This window comes from Eleginops maclovinus, chromosome 8 (genome assembly GCF_036324505.1).
Source record: "Eleginops maclovinus isolate JMC-PN-2008 ecotype Puerto Natales chromosome 8, JC_Emac_rtc_rv5, whole genome shotgun sequence".
In the NCBI taxonomy this organism is placed as follows: Eukaryota; Metazoa; Chordata; class Actinopteri; order Perciformes; family Eleginopidae; genus Eleginops; species Eleginops maclovinus.
Genome location: NC_086356.1, coordinates 5,703,793 through 5,722,977, shown reverse-complemented (window position 1 = coordinate 5,722,977; position 19,185 = coordinate 5,703,793). Strand labels below are relative to the sequence as shown.

At 41.2% G+C, this 19,185-nt stretch overlaps 1 protein-coding gene across 3 annotated transcripts in view; it reads left to right on the top strand.

The window, feature by feature from the left end:
* rxraa (retinoid X receptor, alpha a) overlaps positions 1–19,185 on the top strand; it is a 102,042-nt gene that overhangs the window by 70,425 nt on the left and 12,432 nt on the right. For 2 of the 3 annotated variants that reach the window (XM_063889302.1, XM_063889301.1), the window contains exons 4-6: positions 6,801–6,951; positions 8,752–8,931; positions 13,877–14,061. In XM_063889302.1, coding sequence (XP_063745372.1) covers positions 6,801–6,951; positions 8,752–8,931; positions 13,877–14,061 — 516 coding nt within the window. The remainder of the gene's footprint in view (positions 1–6,800; positions 6,952–8,751; positions 8,932–13,876; positions 14,062–19,185) is intronic. The other variant, XM_063889303.1, reaches the window with a different exon arrangement.

Here is a 19,185-nt window from a genome sequence, read left to right as displayed (position 1 = left end):
CAATGATACTCTTAATATCCTCTTTTCACTGTAACAAAAGTTTCTTACAAAACACACACGCACTCACGCACAAGCGCCAGCAGTGCTTTGGATGATTCATGTTATCTGTTGCGGCACAGCATGGGGTGAGTGTTGGAAACCTCCGAGCTGTCTAGAATAATGTCTGCTTCCTCCGAATTCTATCCACCGGGGGAGGAAAGCGTTTTATTAGGGCTGACTGGCAGTCATCTCGGAGCTACTCTACAATAAGACCTCCAAAAGGATTTTTTATGTTGTCACTGAAGACGTTATTAATGGTTTATAAGTATATGTGTATTCAGTTACAGATCATTAATAAGACAATAAAAATGCATGCTTTTTTTGGTAGCCACATATTGTGGTCCACATGTCTTTTGTTTCATTTCAGCCTCTTATAAATGAGTCCAAACGAAACAAATAGCAAGACTAAAACAGTGTATTAATTAAAGTATTTGTTTTAAAAACAAATAGACTTTTAAGGTTGAGTGTTTTTATGTAAAAAGCCATCATAAATAACATTTAAAAGCTTTTCCCCACTGTACGTCAGTCATTGAGCTCCCAGTTAAATGAAAGCTCACCACTTTAAAGTCCTTTTGAATGACACTGCAGCTTATTGTCGGCCTGTAAGAATTATTGACCATCAATCAAAGTTTTTGTAATGCCTGACCTATTAAGTTTACTTTATTCTGTCGCCAAAACAACTCTTATTTTGAAAAGATACCTGAGAATGTATGATGCAATTTTTTTTCAAAACAACCGACTAGTTGTTATCATAAATCGATATATAGTCCACATAAGATCATTTTCCACATCACCACACACAATTCTTACTTAAAACAATAATTAATGTGTATTTAAGAAAAGGTACAGTTAAAATGGCATCTAATCATAAAATTGGGGCTGAAGAGGCAGCAGTCCATCGGCAAAGCAGTGGTCAAATATAATGAATCTTTATAATAGATTATAAGGTTTAATAAATTGTTATTTTGGAAAGCAATTGATATATTTGAGACATATATAGATTTTTTGAGGCTCTCCTTTTGGTTATTTTGACCTAAATAGCACTATTGAGCTTTTATCTTTACTGATCTCACGCTACGTGTACTATGGCGCACATATAACATAGCCTCTGTTTGTTTACAAGTAAACACCTCAGGCACAGGGCCCCTTTAACTCACATGTTGTAGGGCCTCAAATCCATACATTTCCGTTTCCTATACCTGAGTGTGACTTCCAAGTGTTGTCACATGTATTTGCAGACGACCCCTAACTTCATCTACACATAACTGAACTATTATGTGTTGTGCTTGTTTGTGAGCTATGTGTGTTCAAACAGGTGTCTCTCAAACTCCCTACAGTGCTGTAATGGACCCCAAAAGGGTGTCTTACTCTGAATAAACCCAAAGGGCTGCCAAAAAGCTTCCCCATTAACACTCCCCCTGTGTGGAAACCCGATCCCTAAACTCTGCTCATTCGTGTCTGGATAAGACTCACCGCCTCTCACGCCCTGTATGAGGGGAACGTTTTCCCTCATTCCTGCCATACTTTGCGGGACTCTCCAAGATAACTTTGCTTTTGGAAGGAAGTGATTGTCACAAGGTGTCAGAGGTGAAAGGTGACACAGGGTTATCATGAGATCCCTGTCCTCGCCTCTGAGGGCAGCTGGTGAGGTGTCAACACAAGATTTGTATCCGGTCCACTCACACCTCCTTGGCGCTTCACATTCAAGCTCTGGAAATTCTTTCTCGCCACAAATTATAGTTATTAATTGCTGTAACAGTAAAGTAGAGCATTCTATTCCTAGCCGTGTTGTGCCTCCGCATAATAGAAAGCCTCTGAAGGAATTCTGGGAGGGCGCTTCGAAAGAATATAAGTTTTTCTCCGTGTTAAAAAAAGGTGCCCTTGAACTGGAAAGCAGCAACTGAAGTTCCACATGAGGGTTGTGCATTGAGGAGGGGTGTGCTAGGATTTGATGTCTCCTTTTGAAGTGTCTTTATGAGGGAAGTCTGTGCTCTGACTCTCTGAATCAAGCTAAGCCCGTCTTAGTCAGAGGCCTCCACTGCCTCTGCGCTCCTCTCTACTTTTCTCCTCTCTTCACTCGGGGGACGACTCCTTTCTCTCTGTTTCACCACCATGTGTGTTGTCACAGAATACTAATGGACCTGCTCTGCTGCCAGGATTGTTCTTTCTATTTAAAAGAATTAGGATTTACTAAGACACATAAGCTCAGTCAACTCACAGCAGCAATTGATATGCTTTTAGTGAGATTATGTGTGCTGATGGTTTCCCTTTATCTCAATCTTTCTAGCTGCTAGTTTTCAATAAATTATGATAGTTTGTCGATTGGCCTCTGTACATTAGGGTTTTTAAATATAACACCTTGTTTTAGTGGTGGTTGTAACCTATGGTTTTACTGCAAATGATAAAAAGATAAATCGATTCATTTATGGACAGGAATTAATGTTTTATGTTTCTCTTTATTAAATATCTTTGGGTTTTAAATTTAAAGCAAACAATTCAAGCAGTGGCCGTCACCATTGACAACTTTAAAAAAAAAAAGTATATTAAAAGAATAGTGGGGAAAAAAATGGACACAACAATCTATGACGCTGACAAGTGGTTTATTGTTCTCTGGTTTCTAAATCACGTCTTCTTTCATCAATGCATTTCTGCCCAGAGGATACAAATACAGTATGCTGTATAAATATCTCACTTTAAGTATTAGATTGAGAATGAATCCATTTATCAATGCACCCTCACACCACGTCTGATCACTTTTATCTACACCATCAGCCCTTCGGGGTTAACATGCCCTCCGAGGGAGATTGTCTCCCTGTGCCTATTTACATGTCTGAAAGTTGCTGCCTTACGCAGACGCCAGCGGGTGGCACAGGACACATAATCACATGTATCAATTCTGTGCGGAATCTGACACCCACGAGCAGACACAGAGTCCCACTGTACTGCATGTACCAATCGAATGTCCTCCACAACATGTTACGTAACACCCGCAGCACATGATAATATGTTATTCAGCTGGAGCGTGTCGTACACTGTACTGCAGGGAAACTTGTGTCCTACATTTCCAGTGCTTGATGATAAATGCCCCTCGTTTGTTTCCCTCCCTCCAGTGTGAAAAAGTTTCATAACCAAGCCTTCTACTCCTCCTCAAAATACAGTATGCAGGGAGTGGATTGTCTCGGGGTTTCCCAAGACGATGAGGCTGTACACACAGCTGCCATGCCTCCCTGTCAGGGATCACATGTATGTGTTGTAGGGGAGGGTGCATGTATTCTATTTCCAGTCCAAGTCCTGAGCCACTCTAATCCCCCCTGCCTTGACTCTATTACCATGGGGCAGAAGAGAAAGAAAAGCCCCCCCTCCCCAAAGCATGCCCACCCAACTGCGGGGAGCAATGTCTCTGAGATTGAGTTGCAGGTTTACTGAAAATAGATTGTGAGCGGAAGAGTCTTTTCTGTCAGGCAGACAAGAGGGGTTTGATAGAGACGTGAGCAGCAAAAGGAGACAGCTCTGTTAGCGCTGCGCGGGGGGGAAAAAGACTCAGACGTTTAACTGAGGTAAGACCTCAAATGTGTGAGGGGTGTTTGTGTGTGTGTGCATGGATCATCGTGCAGAGATGTGTGCACATGCCGCCAAAGCTCATTCCAAACAAATGATGCAGCTTTTCTTTTTCGGGTGCTTTTGTTACTTGGCGAAGCTTCCCTAAATCTTCCTATCCCTCGTGAGAAAGAAAGGCTTTTGCAGCACAAGGCAGTATTTTGCCAACATGTATTCATATTAATAATGTGTCTTTTATTCATTTACATTCATGTGTGGGAGTTTAAATGACACATTTAGTATCACTCCAATATATTTGGTCACTTTTTGGAATTAATGATATCGTAAAAGTCCCACTGAATAAAATCCCAAATATATTTTTTCCATAATCCTTTTGTGTGTGTGTTCAGTGTGTATTTGCTCAAACCTGGTGTAAAGAGCAGGCCTTGCAAGGGTGTCTGGTTTGAATTGAACATTTTCGTGTATCAGAGGGCTTACCTAACCCTTTTGAACCCACTGCACCCACCATTGGATCTATCATTCAAATGCATCCAAACCCACATAAGCTTTATATTCAGAATTATGGTCAGTTTTTGAAGTCAGGTTCCTGTGACGGCACATAATGTTATGCTGAATTATGTGGGAAATGTATAAAAGACGCAGAAGACATCTAGAAATTCCTCTTTGATGCGATGAGAAAGCGCCATGGCTTTGAGTATTCAAACACTGTAACCACTGTGTACTGTAGCTTCAAGCAACAATGTATATGCTGACAGTGTAAGATGGAATGAGAAACCAGGAACCACTTCTGTTTAGGGGAATGTGTATATTTATGTACAGCATAAACAGTGAATGCTTCTCCGTGGCTTTGGAGGAGCTTTGTCATCTATATGAGGTAGGAATGACTTAACCAAAGATGCGGATGAATTGCGTTGTGGGAAAGTGTAGAATCTAGCGTTGTCGGGAGTTTGACTGGATTAGGATATCAGCCTTTAATCTGTGTTCCCGAAACTTTATAATCAAATAATAAAGGTATTTACGGGATAGCTTGATAAGCTAGAAATTCAATCGGAGCGCTCAGACATCTACAGTACCAAGGCCGTTCTATTTGTGGAAAATAACACGAGTTTCTACCGTGTGAATCCATTAGTTCATTCCCCATTTCTTCACCTTTTTACCAGGTTTCACGATAATCTGGCCAGTCGTTTTTCCGTAATCCTGCTCACAGACAAACAGAACATAACCTCCTTTGCGAGGCAACCATATGTACGATCTGTAGAATACTCTGTTATGAAATCCAGCCACAGAGATGATAAATAAATATGCTAAAAGCAGAAATTTGGAGCCACATCATCAACATCCATAAGTTCTCCACGGCTGTTTGGTTTATATACCGTGTGTTTGTGAAAGTCATGTAATTACATCTCTGTGTTCTCCTACTTTGTAGCTAATGTACTCTGTCAGATCCCCGTAAACACAGCTGAAGATGACAAACTCTTTAAGACTTCATCATAAACACAAAATGTTTCAACCGTCTTCCCAGCAGAGCGAGACGGGGATTCTCTGCTAAATTTAGAGCCGAGACTTGTTTGCTTGCTATCAGACAGACGTGGTAATAAAAATGAAAAGTTTTGGCTACATGAGTGGCCGCCCTTCAACTCCTGCTGTTGCTGTGTTTTTTGTAGAATACACTTGTCTGAATAAATTCCTTTTTGTTTCCCCTTCTCCCCCTAGTGTATTTTCATTTTAGGGTTAGCCTAGTCAAGCAAGCTGGTGCTTTGACTTCCCCAAACTTTGCTGCTCGTCTTTAGCTCAGTTCCTCTTTTTCCATCCAGTACATTTAGTGTTCCAGGATAATTTATTTCCTGCCCCAACAACGTTTATCTCCTCTGCAAAACAGCATGGCGCTAGTTATAATAATTACCCTCCCTTTGCTCTACGCTTTTTAGCAAAGAGAGGTCACTATATTTAATGTAAGCGCTTTTTTTTTCACAGAGGGAAGGCAGCCAGCGATTGAAGTAGAGGCTTCAGTTGCACCGCTACTTAAACAAATGCTGTCTCTTTTATTCCGATGCACTGCTGCTAAATTTTGCAGTGGCGTTATGTTAGAGCTGAACATTTGGGAGCCTGGCGGGGCTTGTGCATGAATAAAAGAGTTCCTGGGGTGGAGTGGTGCAGGATCCTGCTGCGCCAGATTTAGATCTGAAACTGAGGGAGGAGAGAGTCAGAGGGAGCAATGGAAGAGGGCAAGCTGAGCTGCTGCTGCTGGGAAGGCTGACCATCTGTAATAAGAATGAGAAGCCATAATACCATTTTCACTTTCTGCATTTTGGAAATCGTTCATAACAATGTGCATGACGCAACTTCACTTAGATTTACAACGCAAACAATTCCAGTTTGGGATAGATCAAATACTTCTGATTCTGATTCAGTATGTGTAAACAAACCATTTTCTTTCACCACAACTGACCCGGCGCTTATTCGACCGATAGTGTCATCAGTTAACTACGCTGCCTCCTCAGAATCATATTCATAATGATTTTTTTTGTTTGTTCCCAGAAGCAATAGGGTTGGGTTACAGTTCATTTAACATAACATTTAACAGAAATAATTATATTAACACAAAAAGTCAAGAAAAAACTAAAAGTTAAATTTGCAATAGAGAAAAAAAATAGATAAAGATATTTATATAAAAATCTAAAAAGTGAAAATGTGTAATAAAGTGGAATAAAAGAAAAAATACAAGTATTTATAATATAAGAATTATTATTTTTCTTTTGTTCTGTTGTTTCTAAACAAGATAATTTCTTAAAAAGCATAAAAAACACTATGTAAAAATGCATATACAACAAAATATGCAGTATTGTAATCGTTGAAATAAAGATACCTATGCTGAATCGCACGGGTTAAGGAAGGTTTTAGCTGCTGATGGGGAAGTTCTTCTGCCAGACTACTGACTCAGAGTGCCTGACGCCTGAGGAGTTAAAAAGTCTGATGGCCTCTGGCAGGGATTACTTCCTGTGGCACCCTGTTCGGCATCTTGGTGGAATAGGTCTCAGTCTCATAGCTCGTCTTTGACGAGCACGCAATTTATATTAGGTGGGGGACATTGTCCAACATGGCCCGTACATTATGAAGGGCGTTATGACGTCACCTGTGTTGAGTTTGTCGCGTACTGCTTTGTGACCTGTCGGCGTGTGTGTTTGTGTGTGTTGATGTTCCAGCTAAACTCTCCGATGAACTCGGTCAGCAGCACGGAGGACATCAAGCCCCCGCTGGGCCTCAACGGCGTGATGAAGGTTCCCGCCCAGCCCTCAGGCACGGTCCTCTCGCTCACCAAACACATCTGCGCCATCTGCGGGGACCGCTCCTCAGGTGAGTGACGGGAGTCCATGACACAGGAAGAAACATGCACTACAAAAAAACATTTGAATTTAATATTTTAAGTAAAGTGACATATGTGAGCCTCCTTTATACATCGCTTTCTTGGAATCAGCTTTAATCTAACTCTAGATATGTTAGCCTTTACATGTTAAATGTTCCCCCTTAATTTGATTTATTTATTTAAATGAAGTTGAATGATTCATTTGTTTTTTCATTGTTGTATTCTTATTTATTATTTAGATAGAAATATTTGATTTGATGTATATGATAATGTTTCTTTGTCTTGTTTTATTCATACTTTATGTGAAAAAAATAGATCGTATTGGGAAACTAAATCAATAACAAGAAAAAACGTTTTGGGGAAAAGTTTTTTTTTAAATGTGTTATGGTTTTTAGTTTCATGTAATAAATGAAATATTTGTGGTCTACAAAATGACCTAATATGTCACAGTTTTAATTCCATTATTATTAATATATTAACGTTACAATTTTAGAAAGACTCAAGGGATATAGATTGGCGATGCCAGTTAAAAGAGCACATGAGTCAAAGCCTTGCCAGGAATTCCTGGGAATGTAATGTATAATTTAAGGAAGAACTGTTGGCAAAGGTATAAAAATACTTTCTGGACAGCTGGGATTACACATGAATCTGTGATGGGACTACCCTGCGTTTTACCAAAAGCTGTTGCTCCGACCACAATGAGAAACCTCCAAAGAAGATCTAAGGATGGACTTTGGTCAGGGACCAGCCCTGTGGACCGCTCTGGCAGAACGAAACTCTGCAGCTTGTTGCAGTGGGACATCTTTCCTGGAAGGACAGCAGTCATTGGAATTATTCATAAATCTGGGAGAAAGAAGCCACTCCTGCTCATGAGGCCATCAGCATAAAGGCACATGAAAGAAACTGACATCATGAGACATGCAATAGATTGTCTGATGAAACCAGAGCTCAAATAGAGAAGTGGGGTGTGGGAGGGAAGCCAGGAACAACCCGTCGCTCATGGGAAAGGTTTTGCATCCTCCAGGCTGAGGCTAGATGTCTAATTCATTGGACAGTTTCAGTGTCATCCTGCGTCATCGCCCCCATGCACCCAAGGGGGAAATCAAAACAATGTTTAATAGCTAGTCATGCTTCATTTAACTGTACATGGAGGTTTTAGTTATCTTCTCTGGTGGTCGGAGTGGCTAACAAAGAAACAGTTTCAGGAACCCTGGAGAATTCAAAGGACTCGATCCATCATATGCAACAAAAAAGAGCTGTTAGGAACAGGAGAAAGAGACGATTTGTCCTGTACCGCAACACGAGGAAAGCAACGTAATGCCAATCCATGAGGGCCCTCCTTGCAGATGACCTCCCGTAGGCCTGCTCTTTTTATTCCTCTGCATAACCCCCAAGCAAACACTCTCTTACATTATTCACTTAGCTTCTAAAATGAACTTACATTCACGTCAATAGCGTAGACCACACATCTGCAGGAGCAATTTGGGATTAAGTATTTTGACCAAGGACTCTTCGACATGCAGGGGATTAGGACTGACCCACTGACCCTCTGATTGGTAGACGCCCATTCATCCCTTGAACTACACCCCCTTAATAGAAATTCTGATAATTGATGCTAATGGAGCATATGCTAATGTATTATCGCATACATCCATTTACCTGAGAAGGGGGTTTTTGTACGCTGTTTGGTTTGTCTCGGACTGTAAAGTTTTGTAGTTCTCACATGAACTAGGCTTGAAAACCTTTCTATATGCATTGGACGAACCACCTGTGTCTCTTTCTGTCCTCAGGTAAACATTACGGCGTGTACAGCTGTGAAGGCTGCAAAGGTTTTTTCAAAAGGACTGTGCGCAAAGACCTTTCGTACACCTGTCGCGACAACAAACACTGTGTCATTGATAAGCGCCAGAGGAACCGGTGCCAGTACTGCCGCTACCAGAAGTGTCTAGCCATGGGCATGAAGAGAGAAGGTACAGCACATACCGTAGAGGATAAAGTCCCACTTAACCATTCCCTCACACCTGTACTAATCCACATACAACACACACTCGCACTGTAGACTGATTGTGTGGTTCAGAGCCAAATATGCTGCTTGATTTTGGTCAATAATCCAGGATAGAAAATGTGATTCAAGTCAATATGGGTAGCCCACGAGACACGACCAAGGTTGGAAGATTTCCTTTTCTTGCTGCCTAGAAGAACTTCTTTTTCCCCCATCCTGCCTCTATCCAATTTTACAGAAGTACTTGCAACTGTAACTCTGCTCTGCCACATCACACTGTGCATGGCAGCCATGGGCTCTACTGTATTTAAAAATGTTCTGCTTTTAGCACTTCCATGGGGGGAAATAATACATTCAGCTGTTGCAGGCGCAGGAATCCCAGACGTATTGCTGGATGTTAAAGAGAGTGAGCGTTTCACAGAACTGGCAGTCCTCTGGGAGTTCACTGATGTAGACTGGAATAATAAAAACTTTTACTCCCTCTGAATGTCACCTTGCGTGCCCTTGCATGCTCCTTATTATTCGTTTAAACTTTAAAGTTATGTTGGACAGCCTACCTAGTTATTGGGAAAGAGGCTCATTTTCACGAACGCAAAAGATTTTATTTTCAAATTGGATAATGTCTTGTAATTGCACGGCATTGGGGGAAGCGTGCACCACAATCCTCAAATTAGAGGCTACTGGTGGAATGCACATACTGCTCCTGCCCTTTTCAAACGGATACAGTTATTTAATCAGATGATGGTGAGGCCTCATGTACAGAACATGTAAGTTGTGTCAGGACAGACTATTAATCAATCTTTCAAATCATATCTCAAGCGTCTATGTAAACTTGGTTACAGACATTAAAAGTATAACAGGGGTCTGTAACATAAACACAGCAAGGCTTTCTGTAATGCCTGTGTATCGTAGGATCTATTCCTTTAGTATCCATGTAAAAAAGACATTCAAACCGCATTAATTATGTAAACATAACAAGGCTTAATGTAAAGCTTGTGTTTATCGGAGCATCTACCCTGCAACTACAGCCATAACATTGACAAAGAGCAGAAACATTTGTTTTACTCATGATACTTTGGACCGCATCCTGACTACAAACATTGCATGTTTTAGACCTCAGTGCATTGTTGATAGTTTTAAAATCCAGATAACATATAATCCCACTGTGGACAGGAAGGGCTTCATTTCGCCATTAAAGGATTTATTCAAGATGCAACAATCCAACATTCCTGTAAACTTAAATCACTTCTCCTCCAGCGCATAATAAACCCCGTCTTCTCTCAGTTCAGACTGGGGATTATAGACTCATCCACTGTGACATTTACATGGTGAAGGTTTAATTACCATGAATGTTGCATTCAAGTCCGTCTCAGCTACAGGTGCTTCTTATTTTCTTCCTTCCTAAGTACTTTGAACCCTGCATTAACAGGATAGAATATGTTTGATTAAAAAGAGTCAAGTTGAAAACCTAGGCATTCTTTTGCTTATAAAACGCTCTTAGGTCTAAATGTCTTACATTAGTCAGTCCGGGAAGGAGGGTAATGAGGGGGAATACCAAACATTTCTGCACATTTTCGTTACCTTTTGCTAGCTTAGCATAGTTGCTAATTAGCAGCTTTTAGTAGGAACTAGTTAGCAGGCTGTCAGAGATGTCCCTGAAATAATGAGAACAGTATATGCATTTGTAGATAGTGTTACTTCAAACCTTTCGCAACTAATCTTAAGCTAGCATTAATTTGTTAAGCTTAAGCTAGCATTGACTTTCGCTATTGTCACTGCATTGACACTGTTATCAGCTCAAGTCGTGGTGTATCCTGGTTGAAATCTTACAGAAAAAAGTAAATTAGTTGTATGGATGTAAAGGAAAATGAAACGCACAAATATAAAAAGCTATGTTTTCATTACTATCTACATTAGCATTAGCCAAAGGGTTCGAAGACTGCCATTAAAACGCATCGTTTACCTGCTTTCAAACAAAGCTCACTCAAATGTGATGTGATAATTCTACTTGGAATACAAACCAAAAACGACAATACTAAAGTCCATCCTGTCGCTAACGATTTTGCGTTCGTAGTGTATGCAGAAATCTGTTTATCGAGATTATGTAAAAAGAGATGCATGCACTTACCGATTAAAGAACCCTTTAAAGAAAGGGAATGACTACACATTCACAAAACTACTTGCTTTGTTTTTATCAGAACAGCAGCGTAATTCAATACGGATTGGAATAGGACCAAGTGGAAATACTAAATGAGACATTGGAAAATAAATAACCTTAGCTATGTATGTATCGTCATGGGAACAGGACACAAAGTATATACTGTATAAAGGAACACTGAAGCCCTTTCACACAGACGTTCACTGTTAATGCACAATTGATTTTATCTTCATATTCACTAGATAAATGGGGTTGTTTGAAAAGGTTATATTTATCTGATGCTTCACTCATCACTCTCCAGTCTCTGAGCGCAACCCTGAATTGTAAGCAATGTGCTGAATACCTTCTTTGATTGCCGGCAAGTACAGTAAAGCATCCCCGAGTAAAGATTAAAGGAAGAGTCGGCTTGTGTGAGGAGGAGGCAGAAAAGAAACGCCCTGTTAGTCAGGTGCGAATTCTAACACTCCATGAGGGTGTTAAGAATATTAGCGCTCTCAGCAGCACTCTTTCGCACATTGAACAAATCAATCACTGCCTCTCCCCATTATGATCGCCACAGAATGCAGATATAGAGTGTATAGATTATACTGAGCCAGTGTAGCTTTCCCATTTAAAGGTGAGTGAGCAAGAAGGTGCATGTTGTTTTGGGATAAATGCTTTTTGGAAGGTTACATTCCATCCAAAGCCAATTGGTCTGGACCTTTGCTTGGCCTGCCCTCCCCCTTCTTCTTGCTTTTATTTATATCATTGTTAGGCTTCTTACTCGTTTCAAGGATATTATCATTTACTGCCTCTTTTTTTCGCCTCACTCTCAGCGCCGTCTAAGCCTCCCCATGCACCCCGAGGGCTGTGGTTAGAGAACAAGGCAGCAGTAGCCCAAAAGGCTAAGCGAATCCACAGAAAAACAGGATTAAATGAATTTATGCTCTCCCAGTCAGGAGAGGAGAGGAGGATAGTGGAGGTGGGGCTGGCAGTGTAAGTGGGTGGGTGGGGGGGAATAAAGCTAACATGATTCCAGCCCTCCTCACCTCTCTCTGACTCCAACACAAGTATTCTACCCTTGGGCTGACCTCCACCGCCAGACTGCAGTTCCTCTAAAACGGGGCCCCTTTCCCTCTCCTCCTCTAACAACCCCTGCCCCCCCTCCCGAACAACCCTTCCAACAAGACCACAGCCTCTATGATTCAGGACTTGGAATAGAAAGCAGAGTAGGGGGAAGGAGACAGATCATCCTGCAGACCCAGTGTGTGTGATATGTGTTTTGTGTGTGTGTGAGTCAAGACCAGGTGTGTATGTATGCCTGCATGCTAACGTTGAGTCTCCAAAAGCCCTTAATCATCAAACCTTTTTTACATTAATCCATGTGTGCAGGATAAACTTATAAAAAAGCCACAGCACTTCTTTTGCGGTGTCTTGAATTAAGTAAATTATAGCCTTTTAAAAACACAAAGCACACACACACAGGCGTCTTTTCCATCCTCACTTGAGGGTGGACGTGCGGTTTCTCTTGACTCGGCCACAGTGAGCTGGTGTCTGCTCAGCACACAAACCACTTCCTGTGTGTCCTCGCCAAGCCAATCAGATGACAGAACCAAGTTTTGCTCTAACCCGGTTTTACACACATGAAACCAAAAAAAAGAACTACGAGACAAAGTCTTCATTGACTTGTTTTCAAGCTCTTTTTTTCACCGCTCTGGCGGCTGCACATGTCTCAAAGAAGCAGTGACAGACCATACATTATTTATGTGTCTATAAATGATTTGTGTACAAAAGAATCCGGCTGTTTGTCATTGAGCTCTGGATAAAAAAAAACACACATCTCTTTGATAAGGAGGCTACAAGAAGCCCTTGAACATTTCCATGCTACTGTGTTACGCATAATGCTGGTCTAATGTTAAAAATAAATTCCCTCCGCTCTGTCGAAGCAGTTATTGATGATTGAACTCTCTTGGATAAGTTTACTGGCATAACACATACAGGGTCATGCACTTTTATCTGGCTTACCGAGACACAAAGCAGGCACTCGCACATGCAGACTCGACACAGGCAAGCGAATACTCACTCAGGCATACACACACATATTGTATGTACAAGTTTGTGTGTGTAAATACAAACAAGGGCCCACTAGGGTATGGACAATTTGTTTGTTTAGAGTTCAAGTGTTTAATCGGAGGAAAGATTCAGTGTTGAAAGCAGTTCCATCTACAATTGAAAAACTGACTTGTTTTTTTCAAAACATTGCAGTGGCAGCCCATATTCTGATTAAAGACACTTATTGATAATAATTGGCCTCAGGGGGCCGAAGTGACTAAAGACAATGTGAAACACACACTGTCCTGACACCCTGATGTAGTCAACTACTGTATGTATCTTCTTTTAGCTCTTGTGTTGGTCTCCACCAGCTCTAGAAAAAGACGGGGCTCTTTAGCAGCTGAAAATGATACTAATGATTAATGTGGGGAACCAAAATGTAAATGTGCTGTAAACCAAAACATTAAGCTCAAAGTAGCTAAAATTACCCAGGAATAGTGATATAAAAACTATTGACTAATGCAGCTTTAAAATATAACTACTTGACTTGTACAGTATGGAGTCATTTTCATAGAAAAGCCTTTTAAAGTCTTTAAAACTGAAATCTTGCTAAGTTATCAAAACTCTGTAAGCATTCAACCCTGAGTCTCTCCTCTTACCCACACATGCATGCTGACATTGTAATAAGAACAAAACAAAAAACAGCAGTAGTGACCGGAACCAGTTTTGTTACATGCAGCCGTTCAGGAGGAGCGCCAGCGAGCCAAGGAGAGAAATGAGAACGAGGTGGAGTCCACCAGCTGCGCCAACGAGGACATGCCCGTAGAGAAGATTCTGGAGGCCGAGCAGGCGGTGGAACCTAAAACCGAGACCTACATCGAGACCAACCTTGGAGTGCCATCCAACTCGGTAAGTTATGTTGTTCTTATGCAAACACTCACATCCTGTATCATTGTGCTACAAGTCAGCACACTCATAAACACTATTTATTTATTTAGATATAGGGGCTGGTGGGCATTAAAAACTCATACATTTTTTAGGCTAAACTGGTTATTATTTTCCATTCTCACCCAGTTTGACTTAATCTGAGTATTAATAGCTTTGGTGGGAAAGATGGACGACAGTGAAATGTGGCTGTACCTGCAAGTAGTCTTAAAATGTGTCCATATTTAGTGTACTATACACCTATAAGTAGTGTTTTTACAGTTAATATTCAACAAGTTAATCCATATTTAGCTTTATTATATAATCATACATGTAAAACTGTAACTGTATCCAACACTTTTGCCTGTGATATTTACAGAAGAGGTAGTGAATTGTTTTTTTCAGCTCATAGTTTCCAATCTTCCCTGAGCTTTCCGACCATTTTCTACAATAAGTTCTATTTTATTCCAGCTGCATGTTGCTACTTTATATCGTTTTTAAATGAATTGCAATTGTTGACATACTTATTGTCCGATAACAATTGTTATGCAGATTGAAATTGGGACATCCCATTTGGAAAGCAATGAAGACATTACAGCTTGTTGTTATTCCTATTGTAGGTCAGTCAGGAAGTGTATCTGCTGGTTAAGATGGGTGTGATTACTGTGTGTCCTCCCTCTTTCAGTCCCTTTTTGAGTGACTGCTTGTCGTCTAGAGTGCTGCTTTACTTGTTCACCTTGCATCAGCGCCTTTGCTCAGCTGTGAGTTGCCTCATACATCCCCTCAGTATCAGCTGGGCACTGAAGGCTGTCTTTGACACAGAGGAGACTAAGAGTGATGAATAATGCAACAGGCAGACTAGTTCCTGAAAGCACTGCACAAAGCCTCGGCTTCCTCAGGAATTCTGCAGGAACACGAGAAACAGCAGCAGCCTACCAAAGGCAGCGAGGAAGTAGGGTGAGAGAAGAAGAAGGGTGGGGGCGGGGGGGATTAATATGCTTCAGGGGACGGAAATGTCCTACGAAGTAAAGGTAGAAATGTGAGGGCTGTTATGTGAGTAAATTGGAGCTATTTTTGAGGGAAGCAAGTTGGAAATGTAAGAGATGAGCGTTGACATAAGGGAGAGGGAGAAGGAGTGGGGGAGTCACAGGGGAGCGGCTGGCAGCTCAGACACACTAATGCACTGAGTGTGTTTGGGCTCAGCCTGATGGGTCCCTCGATGCCCGCTGCCTGCATGACACAATGAAGAGGAGGGTTTCTAAAGTACTGCAGAAGAGATTAAAACAGCACTAAAATACAGATGTACACGGCTCCAAATTTTATATTCAAAGAGGATTCATATCAGACTCGCATCATATTTAAAATCGACAAAATTCCTGACTCTGTTCAAGTTGCTAAAACAGTAGGAACATAACTTAATGTGTTAAGGTTGAACAGTACTTTTGGATTGGATGAGTTTAACTGTGCAATTGTATATCACAATGTTCTCTCATAAAACATAATATATTGATATAAGAAACTCTTGCTATTATAGAGTAATGCAGGAATGAGTCATAAACCCAGAAATAAGTTAGCATTTTACCACTTCTGGTCTCCCGGTCTAGAAGTCAATGGTTTTTTAATGTGTTTTTTGGTTAGATGCCCAATATCAGGTACAGTATGTGGTAAACACAAGCTTAAGAAGTGTTAACTGTTTGTTTTACGGCTGAAATATGACAGGAAATGTCCCACTTGTGTATGTCAGAACTCTGTGTCTTAAAAATGTCAGGAAACAAGTTACTCAGTAACGCTGCTATAAACGTCATCACTCCTCGTCTGCTGTTAGCTCAGCATTGACGCAGAGCTGTGCGACCTACATGTACTTTGTTTAAAACCTAACGTTTATTTCATGTTTTCGAAAACATGGGTTTGCTACCGATCTCATTTACTTCGTATTGTTTTATTAAGGGACATGCTAACGTGCATCACTCTCTTATTGTATTATCTATATCTGAAATATTAACCCTGCCCAAATTTAATAAACTCTCGATGCAGCTTCTTCCTATCGAAGTTGTAACCTCAAGTTATGTGCCATGCTTCATACCCTCTATTACTGCCAAGACTTTTGTTTTTGTATATTTATGTAAGGGTCAGAGTATTTTCTTACGTCCACCCAAATGCCCAGCATCTATCAGTGCATATACTTTAGGTTTGCCAATGTTTTGAGATATTTGCCTCTGAAACTTTGGCTGCCATCCCAAAACAATAGAGCTGAAAAAGATTGAAGGTTGGAGTTTTTCACATGTCCTTTTTGAGCACCACAAAACCAACCACTGTTCACTTGCATTGCTGGCCATGCTTGGAAGCAAGGGAGGGTTGTAGTTGTTGTTGATGTCCTAGAAGCTTTCGGGTGAATATGGCCTCCTGCTGATGTTCTTTGCTGGCATGTGGTTACAAGTGCAGAAGTCCAACCGCAGCAGTGAAAAGGACAGCAGTGCATCAGGAATTGGTGTTCTAAATGGAGATACAATAAATAAAACAAGTCTTATATATAATACTGGAGCCTGTGAAAAATGGCCAGATACAACTAAGAGTACGCAAAAACACATTACTTTGAACTTCTAACGAAACTGTGAGTCCAGGATGTTGGCAGAGAATCCTCATTCAGGCTGTCCCGACCACAAGGACTCCCCTTCTCTCTGTGTCCTGTCCCCCTTGCCTCCCCCCTTCTGTGAGGTCTCCATTGAGAGCCACTGCCCCGTGCTATAATTAATCACAGGGCCCGGGCCATGAGTGTACACCATGAATAGGCCACCGCCACTGTCTAATGGCCGGGGTCTTGCCAACCTGAATAAAGTGTGTTTATCTCATGGTGACCTAGAACAGGAGTTAAAAAGGCGTTAGTAATGTGCCTTCAGTCGGACAGGGAGAGGACTTCTCATAAGGAGGAGGGGGAAGAGGAGAATATGCTATCTTTCACTAAACCTAGGGGGGATTTCTTTACCTCTATTTTACTAATTTCTCTCTGTCTTTTTGTATTATTTCCGGATGGCCGTTCTACTGCGTATATGAGTGAATTTATATATAAATAAGTTGCTTATCGTTTTTCCTAAGCTTAAGGCAGGAAGCGATGCTGTTATGTTATTTTAGTGATGCTGATAATTAGCTGATGATTCATCCTCCGCCCCAGACGAGAATCTGTTTTTTTTCAAATCTAAAAAAGTGGGACACTTGAGTAATTTATTTCCGTACTGATCTGTATGAGTTTCTCTCTGTTGTCACGCCAGTATAGTCTGGTTCAAGCTGAATAATGAAAATTTGAAAGGCAAATCTTTCGTCTCCCCTGCTCAAGTGATGAAAATTTCATAGGACAGTATGCAAGCCTGGCGTTTCTCTAAGTTGCTAGCGATGATCAACCATGGCGGAGAAAACCTGTGGCTGTAAACGCCTTTGATTTGTTGGGGAGTAAAGATAGCAGCTCTTTTTTTGTGTGGCAGCCGTTCTGCTAAAGTGGCTGAAATCCAGCACCTTAGAAATGTCTTCTTTTGCTTTCTGTCTCTAGTTTCCCTTTTTCTGTCCAATCTTATCAGATCTGCACAGTAGAAAAAGCTTCAGTAGTCGAGCTGCGAGATATTCCCAGGTGCGCTTTTGTACTTAAACATTGAGGTTAATGTTATTCGCTCTTAGGTCACAGCGGGCTCCCCCATTGTGGCTCGATAACATCCTAAATGCTGTTCTGCGACTCGAACAGTAAGTACAGTAATGTGATGCCGGAGGATTGTTGCAGGAAAGTGTAAGCTCCTCTCCCCTGTCATCTCCGCAGACAAGGGGCAAAGAAACCAGGTCAGTGTAAACACGGCTAAGATAGCCATTCAACATTCATGAGGCTTGCCATGTTTAACGAGATCCCTGGGACTTGTATTTTTATGAGGAAGGGTGGCTGGACTGCCGTATTCACTAAAACCCACTTTTTTGTGTTGCTTATCTTTGTTTTTGCTCGGGCTGCGCTTTGGAATGAATTAGTCAAATCTGTTTATGTGTTTTTTAGTGAAAGCGCTGCACTCGAAAAAGCTGTCGCGCCGAGCTTCCCTCCCGTCCACGGCTCCCACGGAGATCACATGCTGAAATATTCATAAGATGACTGTTTTCTTTCTACCCCCGAAGTCGTGAAGAAATACAACTTTCAAAAACAGTGTAGGCTTTGTCTGGTTTAAGTTTTTCATATCTGTGATACTCTGCAGTCAGTGTGAGTTTCGCACCACAGGGAGGGATGTGGAGTAGAGGAAGGGGTAGTCTTTGGCCTGCGTATTTTGAAAGGATAGTGTGAGCGGAGGGATGTTTTCTCCTTCATCTTGAACTATAATCTCCTCTTGAGAGCAGCAGTTGATGTCGGGATCCTGCAAGCTTTTAGCATCGATCGGTGGGGATTTGGCAGAGGGAAGTTGGGGAGAAGTTGCTGACTGTTTTTGCTGAGTTCACACAGGGATACTTGGAATAAACGGATTGTTTACTTGTTTTAAAATATGCACAAAAGCGTGTGGGTACAGTCTTTGTTTACACACACACGCATATCAAGGTTATGTGCTCCTGGGACGATGGGAAATTACTCATCAGAGATTGACAGTATTGTTTTGGGTTCTTTTTACCCCCCTGCCCAGATGGATTTACATTTTAGAGAGTTAGTCACACTGCATGCGTGTTGCATTAGTATTCCTCCACTGTGCATAAATTCCCCCTTGGTGAAAATAAGTCGGATGTGTCGGGACAGTTTAGGAGAAGCAGTCCCTGTCTCTGGAGTGTCAAGTTAAAGTGTTGAATTTCACACAGAAATGATCATCTTAAAAGAAAAACTCAGAGATCTTACATTTGAAGATTTCTCCCACCTGTCTAACTATTTACATACCACTATTTTTGGACTTTTCCTTTCAAGTTTACACTTTTTAGGCAACACGTAAAAACAATACCTTACTAAGCTTTTAGCTAAATGTATATTCCTCATTGCAGCCTCGTAAATGCGTGTTGAATTAACACCAGAAAAGGTGGAATGATTTTTAGATTATCCTAATTCTTTGGTACTTGTTTTCATTTCCTCAATTCATTAAAGCTGAATCTCCCAATCCACCTGAACTG